General features: G+C 38.8%; 1 protein-coding gene across 3 annotated transcripts; it reads right to left on the bottom strand.

Annotated features, from left to right (window-relative positions):
* Positions 1 to 209: 209 nt before the first annotated feature.
* On the bottom strand, positions 210 to 15,516 carry LOC149034565 (uncharacterized). Of its 3 annotated transcripts, XM_089194666.1 has the most exons (7): positions 12,642 to 12,723; positions 10,308 to 11,392; positions 9,403 to 10,050; positions 7,896 to 8,057; positions 7,539 to 7,616; positions 6,676 to 6,743; positions 210 to 2,959 (listed from the first exon to the last, which is right to left on the bottom strand). In XM_089194666.1, exons 3-7 carry the CDS (start codon positions 10,037 to 10,039, stop codon positions 347 to 349), a joined length of 3,558 nt encoding a protein of 1,185 aa, XP_089050792.1. In that variant the 5' UTR covers positions 10,040 to 10,050; positions 10,308 to 11,392; positions 12,642 to 12,723; the 3' UTR covers positions 210 to 346. The 3 variants fall into 3 exon arrangements, with proteins under 3 accessions (XP_089050792.1, XP_089050793.1, XP_089050794.1); XM_089194667.1 differs by lacking the exons at positions 10,308 to 11,392; positions 12,642 to 12,723 and adding an exon at positions 15,130 to 15,516; XM_089194668.1 differs by lacking the exon at positions 12,642 to 12,723 and having other exon boundaries at positions 11,374 to 11,392.
* Positions 15,517 to 16,317: the final 801 nt, after the last annotated feature.

The following is a 16,317-nucleotide window of genomic DNA, read 5'->3' on the forward strand; positions in this document are numbered from 1 at the left end:
TCAAAAACGCCTCCTAGGTAATGAATAGCAGGCCATAGCCTCTAAGGGTTTGTCTTCGAACTCTATGACAATTTTCAGCATTAGGTTGTATGATATGTTAACCTTTATCAAATCTCCCAGAGTTCGATACGCATTGCCACGATTACCATACCCACCACCCTCCCCATGCTTGTCTCCTACTTCTTTAGCAATTTTGAGATCTGGGTTGAAATACTCCAGGGCTTTTTTAAAATCACTCAGACTCCGATACACATTGCCAAGATTGCCATGAGCACCACCCTTCCTATGCTTGTCTCCTACTTCTTTAGCTATTTTAAGGTGTAGGTTGTAAAACACAAGGGCTTTTTTAAAATTCCCCAGACTCTTTGGCTTTTTTTAACGCACCCGTACTCCGATACACTTTGCCAAGATTCTCATAAGCGTTACCCTCCCCATGCTTATCTCCTTCTTCTTTAGCTATTTTAAGATGTAGGTTGTGGTAATCTGTGGCTTTTTTTACATCACCAAGATGGCGATAAGCATTGCCAAGATTGCCATAAGCGATACCCTCCCCACCCTTGTCCCCTACTTCTTTAGCTATTTTAAGATGTAGGTTGTGGTACTCTATGGCTTTTTTTACATCACCCAGATAGCGATAGGCATTGCCAAGATTGCCATAAGCGATACCCTCCCCACGCTTGTCTCCTACTTCTTTAGCTATTTTAAGATGTAGGTTGTGGTACTCTATGGCTTTTTTTAAATCATCCAAATGGTAAAAAGCATTGCCAAGATCGCCATAAGCGTTACCCTCACCATGCTTGTCCCCTAATTCTTTAACTATTTTAAGATGTAGGTTGTGGTACTCTATGGCTTTTTTTACATCACCCAGATAGCGATAGGCATTGCCAAGATTTCCATAAGCACCACCCTCACCATGCTTGTCCCCTACTTCTTTAGCTATTTTAAGATGTAGGTTGTAGTACTCTATGGCTTTTTTTACATCACCCAGATGGCGATAAGCATTGCCAAGATTGCTATAAGCGATACCCTCCCCACGCTTGTCCCCTACTTCTTTAGCTATTTTAAGATGTCGGTTGTGGTACTCTATGGCTTTTTTTACATCACCCAAACGGTAAAAAGCATTGCCAAGATTGCCATAAGCGTTACCCTCACCATGCTTGTCCCCTAATTCTTTAACTATTTTAAGATGTAGGTTGTGGTACTCTATGGCTTTTTTGAAATCACCCAGATGGCGATAGGCATTGCCAAGATTGCCATAAGCACAACCCTCACCATGCTTGTCCCCTACTTCTTTAGCTATTTTAAGAACTAGGTTGTGGTACTCTATGGCTTTTTCGAAATCATCCAGATGGCGATAAGCATTGCCAAGATTGCCATAACCGATACCCTCCCCATGCTTGTCCCCTACTTCTTTAGTTATTTTAAGATGTAGGTTGTGGTACTCTATGGCCTTTTTTATATCACCCAAACGGCAAAAAGCATTGCCAAGATCGCCATAAGCACCACCCTCCACATGCTTGTCCCCTACTTCTTTAGCTATTTTAAGATGTAGGTTATGGTACTCTATGGCTTTTTTTACATCACCCAGATGGCGATAGGCATTGCCAAGATCGCCATAAGCGTTACCCTCCCCATGCTTGTCCCCTACTTCTTTAGCTATTTTAAGATGTAGGTTATGGTACTCTATGGCTTTTTTTACATCACCCAGATGGCGATAAGCATTGCCAAGATTGCCATAAGCGATACCCTCCCCATGCTTGTCCCCTACTTCTTTAGCTATTTTAAGATGTAGGTTGTTGTACTCTATGGCTTTTTTTACATCACCCAAACGGTAAAAAGCATTGCCAAGATCGCCATAAGCGTTACCCTCCCCATGCTTGTCCCCTACTTCTTTAGCTATTTTGAGATGTAGGTCGTGGTACTCTATGGCCTTTTTTACATCACCCAAACGGCAAAAAGCATTGCCAAGATTGCCATAAGCGTAACCCTCCCCACGCTTGTCTCCTACTTCTTTAGCTATTTTAAGATGTAGGTTGTGGTACTGTATGGCTTTTTTTAAATCATCCAAACGGTAAAAAGCATTGCCAAGATCGCCATAAGCGTTACCCTCACCATGCTTGTCCCCTAATTCTTTAACTATTTTAAGATGTAGGTTGTGGTACCCTATGGCTTTTTTTACATCACCCAGATAGCGATAGGCATTGCCAAGATTGCCATAAGCACCACCCTCACCATGCTTGTCCCCTACTTCTTTAGCTATTTTAAGATGTAGGTTGTGGTACTCTATGGCTTTTTTTACATCACCCAGATGGCGATAAGCATTGCCAAGATTGCTATAAGCGATACCCTCCCCACGCTTGTCCCCTACTTCTTTAGCTATTTTAAGATGTCGGTTGTGGTACTCTATGGCTTTTTTTACATCACCCAAACGGTAAAAAGCATTGCCAAGATTGACATAAGCGTTACCCTCTCCATGCTTGTCCCCTACTTCTTTAGCTATTTTAAGATGTAGGTTGTGGTACTCTATGGCTTTTTTGTAATTACCCAGACTCCGATACACAAGGCCAGGATTGCCATAACTTTCGCCCTTCCCATGTTTGTGTCCTACTTCTTTAGCAATTTTAAGATGTAGGTTGTGGTAGTCTATGGCTGTTTTGAAATCACCCAGACTGTAATAAGCGTTGACAAGATTGCTATAAGCATTACCCTCCCCATTCTTGTCTCCTACTTCTTTAACTATTTTAAGATGAAGATTGCGGCACCCTATGGCTTTTTTGAAATCAGCCAGACTGTAATAAGCACTGCCAAGATTATAGAAGTTTATGACTTTCTCAACATCATCTGACCTTGCACTACCATGGTCGTAGCTAATATGATCCTTTTCCTCCATGGACTCATTTCCCTCTTCTCTGATAGACAGAAGTCTTACTGACAACAAAATGCTATTATTTTTGTCAATCTTTTTTTATGTTAAGGTTTAAAAATGTAGAAAAAACAAAAAAGATTAGTTTTCTGGTCACATTAGCATATCAGTCCATTTTTACAGTCGCCTGCACCTGGCGTGTAACTAAGTGTGCAGCACGCATGGTAACTGAACCGAAAGCTGGAGTAATCATTCCACAGACAATGTACTGTCATTCTTACAGTAAAAACCGAAGCTCGTATCGGTGTTTATAATTATCAACCGGCTTCCTGATCAGAAAAACAAAGTTGAAACATTTGGCCGCGAACGAGTTGCTGGGGTTTAAAGCAGAAGCTTCAATTACTTTTTCCATGTGGGGAGGTTACTTTTGATGATGTTTGTAGCACGTTGAAACACAAAATCTAACCCAGTGCCGGGACGAATTGCGACGATCGCGTGAACAACCCAATATGTCCAAGATATTCATAAGTCTCTACAACATATAGCCGTTAACGGCCGAAACGTTTGTGTAAAAGTATATTCCATCGGATGGCCAGAGCGAGTTTTAGGGGATGGTAAACAAAACCACAAATGAGAAATAATTTTGTGTTCAACAACCCTTTGTTTTCGAGAGCACTACGAACCTCAAGCGAACAATTTCCCTTAGTCATACGCTTAGTCACGTGCACGAAACTCGATTAAGAAGACAAATTACGGAAACCATCATGATTCTCGGAATTAGCACACACACTAAAAACTTCTGTTCGATAACGTGATGGTGTATAACTTTTGATCACCGTAGTTATCCGGTTATAAGGCGCACTCGGCTATAAGACGCACCCCTAATTCGGCAACTTCATTATTGCATATTTTCAAACTGAAAATATTGCTAAAATACTCGTAAGTACTAAAACAAGGAACGACCTAAAACCACTCTCGGCGGTGCGTTAATATTAAGCATCCATGCAGCCTTGACATGGAGGATAAGATCGTGACATTTCACAGGTTCGTGGTAAGATCCCGGAGGCGCTGTGAGTACCCGCTAAGCCACATCATCAACATGGATGAAACACCGATGCGGTTCGAGTTACCAGCAACACGAACGCTCGAGTTTACGGGAACCGGACGGTGCCGATCACAACTTGCGGTGTGGACAAGCAGAGCTTTACTGTTGCACTTGCAGTAAAAGCGAAACCTCCCCCAAAGGTCATCTTTAAAGGCGTCCGGCAGCTTAATATTAACGCACCGCTGAGAATGCAGGTCTCAGTGCACAAACAAGGCTGCATGGAGTAAGGAGATATTTATCTCTTCGCTTGTTTATTTTCGTTTCGTTTTGTGACGTATCAAATTATTGAGCACGTGCTCTCGAGCACGTATCATATCTATGCACATTTGACTTAGCTAGCTCGTCGGGGAGTTTGTTTACATTTGATCGCCGTTTGATTATTTCAGCGCTTATGTTTGGGTTTAACGGTAATTCACTCAAATACTTTTTTCTCAATCTTTCTTTTCTAGGAACAAAAGAATGGGTGCAAATGCCTAAACAAGCCCTTTAAGACCAGAGACAGTGGTGAACGGACTCTTCACGTACACGCGATCGGGAAAGAAGCGGGCGCCGAGTAAACAACTCGTGTTGAAGTGGGTCAAGAAAGCATGGCAGGAGATTCCCGCAGAGCTTGTTATAAGATCATTCAAGTCATGCGGTATCTCTAATGCGCTTGATGGAACTGAGGATGACGCTGTTTACGAAGAAAAGAGTGAAGGCGAAGACGTCCTGGATGCAGACGACAAGCTAGACAACGAATTCGACACCGACAGTGAAAGCGAAGACGAGTAGACTCCAGGCAGTACACAACTCAAACGGTTCTTTTCAGAACCACCATATTTATAAAAGTCAATGAACAACACTGTGTGTCCTTTTATTTGCTTGAAATCGTACCAGTAACTGTGAAAACGGTAATTTTTAGTAGAAATTAGGAATTTCTTGAAAAAAACGATGCGCCTTTAACCGAATAACTACGGTAATTTATTTTTATATTTGAGTTGTCACACGGTGAATGATCTTCGCCAACAAAGAAAAAAAAGGTAATTGTACAAATTTTGTGCATACCAACAATGTTTATGTTTGAGAACTGTACGGCTTTAACATTCACTCGTCACGCACATTTGTTTACCACTTTTTTAAACTTACCCATCACAATTGAGTGCTATTGAGTCAAAATGAAGTAATTTGGATGTAAGATATATCTAGCAAAATTTCGTTTTACTTTTGTGTGTTACACCTGTGTTAACTTGCGCGCTAAGCGTGACGTCGATCACGCTTTTAAAACCAAAACAAAGCCCAAGCGTGCCAACTCCCTTCATTGTGTAAAAATAACACATGCACATATTGGACACACTAAGCGTGTTATCACCTGTTCCTGAAATCATATGCTAAGCATATGCTAAGCGTGACATCGATCATGCTTTTAAAACCAAAACAAAGCCCAGGCGTGCTAACTTGACCAAAGAGAAAGTCAGTGTGTCCCTTCATTGTTTGAAATCAATATATATATGTTGTTTGCCGGCTGGGAGGTCCGTATGGTGAAAAACTGTGACCTCGGTCTTGAAAATGCTAGTTCAACACCGAGGTCACAGTTCAACACCGAGGTCACAGTTTTTCACCATACGGACCGACCCTTAGCCGGTACATTTTTTTTTTTAACTTAACTAAATACTTTCTGAAAGAATCCGAATGATTTAGGGCTACAAATACGGCAAGATCTTCCATAAACCAAACAATTTTTGAGCGAGTAAATGGTAGTTAAAGTAGAGGTGATACAAATTGAAGAGAGATGCTTCACTGAAACATTTTCACTTGCGTAATGATAAAGGTGATTTAAAAGGCTTCCAAACAAAGTTTGAAACATTATTTTTACAAGTATCTGTCACAATCTGACACCTGTCAATTAGAGAGCGCGTAAGAGAAAAAAAGCGCAAGAAGATTTGAAAAACAACGGAACTAGTTTGGCAAGGACTGTCACGACAATGTTTTCTTAAAAAAACAGTCAGTGATCTAACAGAAAGTATTATTCACTCTCATCGACGATTCATTCACGTACGAATATTTACCTCTGTTCATTAAGTAAACAGCCAGGAAAGTAATTGTGAGTAAATTCAATTTTTTTTATTTTGAAGTTGTGAGAGTTTGCTCGTTTGTTTGCTGCAACGGCGTGTGTAAACCTGGTCTTTGCTCCACAAAAACTAAATTCGAACAGCACACTCCTCGAAACACATAGGGATTAAATGCGACCTTTTCTCAATGAATTCCTTCAGTTTCTGTTGTGCAATTTGTGGTCTAAATGTCCAAATTGAACGGACTTGGAAAGACTCAACGAGAGCGTATATTTATTGTCGAACTGAAATTAAAACTTCGCTCGCTCTTTCACTACGAACAAATTGTTTGAGAAAATTCAGATATTAAATGAATGGAAGTTCCATTGTTCAGTTTACCTGTAACCAAATACCTCACGTTTTAACTTTTCTTTCTGACCGGGTAAAGAACCAATCAGATTGCAGGATTCGTTACCGTGCCCTCTAAAAAAAAAAATAAATGCGCATATTGGACACACTGAGAGTGTTGTTAGCGTGTTATCACATACACCTAAAGTAAGAGCTGAGAAGTTCCCATCGTGATTAATACACTTCTTTGCACTTTCTTCTATAAAACCTCGAATTATGGAATATTTTCATTATACCGACGGTTAAAAATAAAGCATTTCTTCAAAGGATACAGCTAATCCCTTATCACACCAAGAGATTGCTTGTTCAAATCTCTTCAGTTCAACACAGGCAAGGGCTCCTGCAGGAAACAGCCCAATGGAGATATAATTACTATGGCTTAATTCCAAGAAAAGAACCAGAAATCATTGAAAGCTAACTTATTACAGTCCAGAAAAGACAAAGCAACTAAATGGAAAGAATAAACAGGCCCTATTAGGTTTCAGTTAGATTAGTTTTTGATAATTGAAACTTCTGAGGACATTTGAGTTGAGACTAACAATTCCCACAAAATCACTAAGAGATATAGATATAACAAGACATGCCATGGGAAAACAAAAAAAGGAAAATCACTTTTTTTAATTTGATAATGGTACATTTTTTGGTTAACTTTTTTAGAACTGGGTTTAATTTCAACTTCAATCAAAATACAAGAGACTCAAGCTACAGTTTAAAGTTCACCAACAATAAGATTTACTCATGCTGTCTCTAGTTACATTCTTATTTCATGTATTATAGCCTTTAAAGTTGAGTTATACTTAATGAACGAGGAAAGTTTCCTTACAGTTTTGAGTTCAGACAAGTCCATTTCTTCTTTTCAAAACAGCTAGATAGTGGCTAAACATACCTGATACCACTACCTAACCCATCGAACAAAAGGAAACTAAAATACTCGTGCCAAAATTTTGCTTTTAACTCAGCACCAGGTTCTTTATCCAACTCAAAATAATATTCTCATTATAATAGAAAGTCATGGCACAGTAGTCTTGCACTCCTAATTGAAGTCGATTGAGACAAGATTTAACTTTATTTAACCTTAAAGTGTCCAGTTCTTGTTGTTATTATTACTATTAATAGCACAGCAATTATATCTAACCTCTCACAATTGCCTTGAGGTAAGTTGGATTTAACTCAATGGCTGCTTCTGCATCCCTAAGTGAATCCTGGTGATTTCCTGTTTTTTTAAATACATATCTCTGATTAGCTGTACATATAGCAAATCCACCACCCTAACATTAATTTTATGAAAATCATGTGATGCTGATTGATATCTGGTGTAAGAGGTTACTTCTTTGTATGTTTGAGAGGCCAATAAAAAGCATATATTTTTCTAGAGAATTTCTTTTTGGGCATATACATTCATAATTATCACCTTTTTCAGAAAACTACTACTGACAGCCCTTTAAGTTTCAAAAGAGGAAAATTGCATATTTTTTAGCTCTCATCATCTTACCAAGTTTAAAATGTGCAATAGCCATGTTGTTGTACAGTTGGGCCTCCAGTTCTTTCTCATTGCAGTTCACTTTAATTCCTCTGGTGTAAAAATGAATAGCATTGATGAAATCTCCTTTCTTGAAGGCCTCATTACCCTCATTCCTATAAACATCAGCTGTGGCTGCAAAGAAAAAAATTAAAATAATTTGTGTCAAAGTCTTTGGTTGTAGTTAATTAGTGTATAAGCATAAGCAGCAATTGTCTCCCTCTGTGCCCTTAAAGGAAAAACCCCACTCAGTTAATTTATGAGATACTCTTTTTGCTTGAAAGCTCAGTCAATTAGACTCAGTTTCTGTTGTGGTCATCATTTAGAAGAAAGGGTTGTCCCTACTTTGAAATAATCTAAGCGCAATCAAGAAAATTAAGATAAGAGCCCTAAGATAACCATAACAACATTGGATATGGGGAATTTGGTGTTCAGATCTTGTGTTTCTGTGAGGAACTGACCAAAATCCTCATTTGTCAGGAAGATTTGATGACCCATATGACAGCCATTTCTCATTCCGTCTGTGAGACTCCCTGCTAATGAGAGAGAGTCAGCATAATTATAAGTGTTAAAGAGTCTACTGCTTTAATTACATTTAGATAGTTAATAAGTCAATAAGATCCAAATGTTGCAATCATAAAAACTAGAAGCAATATTTCTTATTGACAAACACAGTTATTATATAAATGATAAGAATAATGATAAAGAAGATGAGATTAATAGTCATGATGATGCTAATAATGTGGGTGACAATAGTAGTGATAATAATAATGACGAAAATTAAGTGTCACTCAATTTGAAGTAAACCCCTGGGCATTTAAGCTTTTGGACAATGGTTTCCTAAAATTCCTATCCCCTTGGGTAAAATATGCATGCATATGCCTCACCCAATTTTTATGTAAAAGGCAAAATAATTACAAATAGCAGCCATGACTTTCAACAAGCTTGAAAACTGAGAACTTGAAGACTTTTTCCTTCTAAGCCATTTCTTAGTGAAAGTGCACTAATCCCTAACACCACCATATTAAATAATATCACACTTGTATTCTACTGGAAATTAGTCTTGACACTTCTGGTTCAAATTCCCCAATGCCAGTCGAGCAAACTTCAATTATTGAGTGCTCTGCAGTCACATAAATTACCCTTTTTGCAGAGATCTGCATTTTCTGCAAATTGATACATTTCTCAGCTGGCTATTCAAAGACATTTGTTGATTCTGTTAAACTATTGGCTTGATAATATATCTACTTCTTTGGGCAAGATAAAGGAGTTGATCAGTTTCCTTTAAATGATCATTAAATTTCTTGAACGATACCTGTCTAAATTTGGTGAAACAACAAATTTGTTAACATGTTGAGCGGGCATAAAAAAAGACATAACTTGCAAACCTCTGCTAACGTGTTTTAAAGCATTGATGATTAGACGATGCCCTGTTTATTCAGTTAAAGACAGCTCTCCAAAACACTTTGTATGTGCTCACATGAACCCTGCAGAAAAAAGTTTCGTGCAGCCTTGTACTCCTCCAGCTGAATAGTTGTTGTCAGTCTCAGCTCAGTCAAGTCAAACTCCTTCAGTATGTCCTTTGTCACAAGATATTTCTGTGCCATGTCATTCAGGTGACCTGTGCAATAGTCATACCACAGGGAATCCAGTATCTCTAGTGAAGTACACAGGACTGTTACTATCAAATTTCCTGACTGGGCATTCAGGACAAGAACCTTGCGCACATCTTTTAAATACTCTAGAAATTCAGTTCGTTCCTCACGTTTCGTTGTGTCAACTGTCTGAAAGTACTTGTGTGCAATGAAATCCAGAACTCCTTGCGTGTTGGGTACAACATAAGTTTTAACACCTGCTTCTTCGATGCTTTCTGTTCTTCCCACGAGTGGTAGACCAGCAGATGCAGCAAGCTCCACTGCCTTATGCTTAGTTTCAGTAACTACCATCTTGAGGCTTCCTGCCTGGGTATCTTGTGTGCCTTTAGGCATTCCTTCTGATGTTCCAGTAACTACCAGCTCATCACCACAAGCTTGGGTACCCTGACTGGCTATAACCACTGTCCCTGGTGTCTCTAGTTGTGAATGAGGGTCTGTGATGGCCTCACAATCAATCTGCATTCGAATTTTAACTGTAAGGGAAAAAAGTGTTATTAATTGCAGCAACTAGCCATTACAAAAGAGGCAAAACAGACAATTACTTTGAGTCATTGTCCAGCTATAGTCAAATAACAAATAACTGACAGTTCTCTGCTTCAAAAATGTACGAAGCCATTTCTGTCAAAATACATGTAACAGTGAGCACTGCACAGGTAACCCTGATACATTGTGTAAGTGCCTGTGTTAGAGGAAAAATACTTTACTTTAAAGAAAAAATAAACAAGCTGACCTCCAGCTGGGGAATTGGGTTGACCACCAAGTTCTAATCGATCTTTGATGTCTTGGGCTACATCTCGCAACTCTTCCCTCAAGCACTGTACTTCTTGGGCTGTAGATTCTACTTTCCCTCCAAGCTGATCTTTGATGTCTTGGGCTTCATCTCGAAGCTCTTCTCCTAAGTGCTGAACCTCTTGCGCTGTAGATTCTACTTTCCCTCCAAGCTGATCTTTGATGTCTTGGGTTTCATCTCGAAGCTCTTGTCTAAGTGCTGAACCTCTTGCACTGTAGATTCTACTTTGCCTCCAAGCTCATCTTTAATTTCTTGGGCTTGTTCTCGAACTTCATGTTCTAAGTATTTCTCCAAATGCTTCACTGAAGATTCTACTTTTTCCAAGTATTCCTTTACTTCTGTATCATTCTGGTACCAGTGTTGCAATTCCTGCTCATTTCTCTTGTCCTCCTCTGTGAGGGGATCCTTTAAAAATGTATCAATAGCATTTTGCCATTCTTTTGCCTTTGCAGGACTGACTTGACCCGCAATTGTCACCAGAGCCTCACTAATTTCTCTCCAAAGAACTAAAAACTTGTCATCTGAGATTTCCATGTTCTCCTTCACATGACCATATATCGAATTGCGGTAATATTTTATTCTGGCTAAATATGCTTCTAAACTGTCATCTGTACTTGCTGGTAGTGCATCCCAGCCTGTGACAGGAGCAGTGAGGCCACATATTGTCCTTAGCAACCGGAAAAGGAGAGTTATATCAAAGTCTGTTGACTTTCCATACATCCCTGGGGAAGGGTACAGGCAGTCCATCTGTGGTTTGGTAAGCTTTGCTGCCTTAAGTAGCTTCTTCATGGCTGGATTCTGAAGTGTAGTAGGAAGATTACTTGATGGACATTTGATGTCAAAAACCTCCCTCAATAGTACAGTACCTCCACTTATCAAAAGCCGAGCCAGACGTTGAAAATTATCTCTCCCTTTCGAAGAATGAAGCACCTCAGCAGGGTCCAGAGTGGCAGCCATTTTAAAGAAGGAAAAACTGAGGCAGGATCAGTTACAAGACCTCCCTAACCTCATGATTGCAACCCAAACTGCATAATAGATCAACAGAGTGAACAGTTAATCTCACAAACAACAGATATGGCTAATATAAAATGTCACAGCTTAAGTAGGATGGATGGATGATTTAAGAGGAGAGGATCACAATGGATTGCTTTCAATAATAATATTATTTAGAAATTTTCATTCCATGCTATGTGGGTATAATTTTGCTGGCAAGTAGTTGGTGTTCAACTACTTAGATGTGTTTTTTCAAGCCTATGTAGGCTGAGAAATTTTACAAAAATACCTGAAATACTCTGATCTTAGTCCCTTTAGCATATATAATAATCGAACAAGTGACTCGAAATCTCAAGACCTGCATCTTAGCTAAGTCATATTTAAGGACTGTTCTTGCAAAAAGTCTATAATCCTTTTACTTTACAAGCTTTTCAGTTTATGACAGCATCTTGGAAAACTTAAATACACAAATGACTGGGAAGCTTAATTTCCATTTACTTTTTTTTTTTTGGTTTGTTTTTGTTTGTTTTTTTTTTTGCAAAATTAAATAAATAAAAGTTTGGGTAGTTCAGCATTAACACAGCTGTAAAGGTTCTCACTTTCACCTGGCTATCAAAAGACTTCATTTAAGGAGGTGAATACATTATTCACTTACAAGAGACTTGAAATACGTTTCCTCAAAGAAGGGAAACAAGGCGCGCTAGAATGTGTAGTACGTTGCGTGACACAAGAAAGAAATCACTTAGCAGTCACGACGTGCTTGCTAAAGCCATCTACGTCGTTTATTCCCTATGATTTACAGGAGTACATACACAAATTCCACATCATCATTCTCTCCCGAGGTAACAATATATGATGCATCAGTTGTCAAAAACAAAGAATTTTATCCATTCGCTTTAGCGGGGTAATGATGATAAACTAACGACAAGCTTGCCGCTTTGATCATTCTCTGTGGAGGAATCAATTTATCAACTTCAACCTAAATTTTGACCGAACAGGAACCGAGTGACGCTCAAAATACCAGTATTGTTTTGATTGAGCTGGTTTGCTGGTCAATCATCCTTCAAGTATCGCAAACGACATTTCTTAGACATTCGAATCAAATAAAGATCTCGCAGATTTCCATTTGGGAGCGCGTTCACACTTCACTCACTTAAATTGGGCTCATTCGACAGATTTCTCAATCACAAAGGCTATATCTTCAATAAATCTTCAGTAGCAATTTAAATGAAGAGATGGAGGTTAGCTCACGCAGAGAAAATGTCTAATTAAGGGCCTTACCTCAAGAGTTTTTTCCTTCGAACTACATCGAACTATTAACTACGGTCTGTGATTCTTCGGCGTCTGCATACCCGTGAAAAGCGGAAGTAAATGGGTTCGGAACGTATCATGGGAAAGCCCAACAAAAAGATAAAATAAGGGAAGGGATAGTAGGGCATCAAATTGTCGTCCAAAGCTCGGTTCTACCTTTTCAAGACTTTGGACACGCAATTGTTAACCTTATTTTGTTTAAAGAATGGAAACCTTCAGATAAGCACTTATTTATTTTCCTTTTTTGATTCTATCGTTACATGCGTGATGGTTTATTTCTGATTGACAATCATGGAAAATCACAAGTATCATTCCAAAGACACTCTTGCACAAGTCCTTGACAATAAAGCGAATAAAATCAATTACAACAGGATAAAGCCACGATCTTGTGAAATAAGGAAACTATGAAAGAGGACAGCACCCACTTGAGTGGAAATAGTATTAAATTGTTAGCAGATATTGTTGTAGACAGGAGTTCCACTGGTTCCCTACCCATCCCTCCCTTTTCTAAGATGGCTATGAAAATGGGATTTCTGAGTAATTAACGTTTGATAGTACGACTGGTCAACTTGCTAGCATTTTTATGTAAACCACACATGTCTTAAGCAGGGAGTCTGGCTACATTTTGAGCCTAAATGTGTAAAAGATTGTAAAGCACATAAAACTCCAGCTATTTAACCCTTTAACTCCCAAGATTTCTTGAGTAATTCTCCTTACTGTCTGCCACACAATTTATGTGATGATAGTTTGGAGAATATGGAATTGGATCAACCAACAATCCCTTAATTGATATTTTTTTTTATTCTCATTACTTGTCTGCTTGATATCATACCGATAATGTAAGGAGAAATTCTGTCTAGGTCACTAGTGGGGTTTAAAGGGTAAATGCATCTTCATAGAATTTTGCATGCAAATAGACTAACCCACTACCTAAGGTGACATATGGTTTGCATACCATAATAAGCAAATTTATGGTTAAATATTAACCAAATTCTTCATGGAGGCTTTTCTTAACTTTTCTCATGCCCCTCTCCCCCTTCATATTTTTTGTTCTATTTATACAGAAAGCATAATATTTCTCACAGTAACACCACAAACTCTCCTACTAAGCTATTGAACAATTTTGATTTTCATCAAATTGCATTGCCATAGTACCAGCATACTTTTGTATTGAGTTTAATCTGGAATAACATCAACTGAATTTATCCAAAATAACAAAGCCTCCATAGGTTTGTAGAGCAGCCTTTCATATGTAACTGAGCCAAATTTGGTAGAAAATAGATAAAACCAAATTGAAAAAAGCCTAAGGGGGGCATCTAAAAACTCTGTAAAACTCCCCTTTAGGGAAATTGCAGCTTAAAAAATTTGGAAAGCAAAATCACTCAGAAACATTCAATAAACATTCACTTTTGTCTCTTCTTAGCTGGTTCTGTTGTAACAGTCAGTTCATTTAAAGCACTAGCACTGTACATTGTGCCCTCTTTATGTCTCCATTGCTCCTCATCTCTTTGTTTTGCTTGTCTTTGAGCAACTCTTTATTTTTTAATGTTGATCCAGGGTCCTTTTAAATTCCCTCAGAGTCCTTTTTGGTGCTTTCCTTTTCTAGTTTTGGCCCTCAACAGCTGGCCCAGCCAGTTGCTCTTCCCAGCCGTTGCTCCTACACTGAATTGTAGAATAGCTGGTGCTGTTTCAAAGCTGAATTTTTTGTTTTGTTTTTTTCCTTGCCATTTGTGATTTAGGTATCTAACCACACTGATATCTTCTCTGCCAATCCCCATTTCACTAGCAACATAAACCATTCGGTGATTAGTGATCCTTACACTGTTCTGGGGGCATTGTCTGGGGGATTAATATATAGATTTAGCCCAGCCTAAAAGCGGAGCTCGCATTTTTTTTCCCCGCACGTCTCAAGGGCACAAAGCCTTGCTCCGGCCAAGACTAGAACCCGGGTCGTCCGACTCGGAGCCCAGTGCACTGACCACTGGACTACTGAATAAAGCCGTGGTGTTGGCATGCCCGCGGTACAGTTGACCACGCATGTTAAAAGTAGCACCTTATGTGGTCGTATGTCGTACATCCAAATTTTTTCGGCTTGATGGGTTACTACTATTTGGTATAATTATGCGGCTACTCTCTGCGAGCTCCGCTATGATCACCAGTAGCAAGACCACAATCATCACAAATAGTACATGTGCTGCTGCTGAGGCCAAATCGGCTTGGGCTCATTTCTCGAAGTTTTCGATGGTCTACAATAGCAAAACTTAAGAAATAACTTAATACTAACGATGCAAGACGAGAAAAGCAGTAAAGAAGCACCTTTTATAATGAATACTAAGTGAATTGCGAAAGAAAAAAATAATTGCCTCACCAGAAGAACATGGCGAATTAGAATGAATTCTCCTTGCAAATTCTACGAGACTGTCTATGGACACAACACGGTATCCTTCTGGAATTTCACCTTTTGGATCTATGCTTCATTGGAAGAGCTTTCTGTGCATTCAACGGCAATTTTTCTCAAAGCAGCGGGCGTGGAATCTGTTCACTCACAACATCGTGAACGTGATTTCAGCAGCAGCATTTCTCGCTTGTTCCACGGGAAATTTCTTATGCTTGCACTCATTGAATTTCGATTTCCTCTTTGTTTGTTTTTTTTTTTTCACAATTCTTTTTAGAAAGGACTGTTTTGTCCAATTTTTCCTCCTTTTGGCATAGAGTTGTTACGATTATGAGATAGTTTCACTTGGAATCAACATAAACAACATTCTCTACTTAGAAGCCAGGCCTCTTTACGCTTTGGAAACATTGAAAAGATCAATCTTGGAATGAACTGCAGGAACAAACGAATCACCGGACTCTAAAAAACCCTCCAAACGCCTTGGATTTGACGTGCATTTATTTGAAACGGTTGTCATAGAAACAGATCGACAAATTTGTTCACGTCATAAAGATTGAATTTTTTCATCATTTTTTTGGTAATTTCTGATATTAAAAGCGTTGATACCTGAAGCTGAAGAAAATTTTCCTGTCTGATAACGAGTAGAAAAAAAAATGACTGAGTTCGTAATTTAACTCAAAATTTCAGCCAGAATCCTCCCTTAAACAGCCCATGCCAAGGGTACTGCGTTTTTGTGCGTGTGTTTGGGGGGAGGGAGGGGAGGGGGGTTATTACAAGATTATTTAGTTTTATCAACTGAGTTGATAATGTAAATTGCCATCATCAAAAGTTTCTAAAGTTATATACTTCGGTAGCATCTTTGTTTTCACGCTGGGTAAAACATCATCTCTTAATAGCGTTTCTTTTTATCTTTAATGTTTTATAAAATCTCTAGCTATTCAGCTATCAAATATGTGGTAAATACCTTTTTGTAATAAAAACAGGAACCTTTCCAAAAAGCCCCAATCATTTACAGGCGTGCGTCAGGTGTTGGTCTTGGAACTTCAGTCTAGAAGTTTGGTACTAACACGACGTTTTACTTCACAGGAGATTTTACAGTGCCTATAGAATGAATATAACTCAGGTCTTCTGAAGGACATGGCTCAGAAATATCTTGTGACAGAGCAAGTTCTGAAGGAGTTTGACCTGACTGGACTAAAACTGACGACAACTACTCAGGAGGAGAGTTACATAACTGCATGAGAATTTTTT

The sequence above is a fragment of the Pocillopora damicornis genome, chromosome 14 (assembly GCF_964200805.1).
Source record: "Pocillopora damicornis chromosome 14, jaPocDami1.2, whole genome shotgun sequence".
Taxonomy (NCBI): domain Eukaryota; kingdom Metazoa; phylum Cnidaria; class Anthozoa; order Scleractinia; family Pocilloporidae; genus Pocillopora; species Pocillopora damicornis.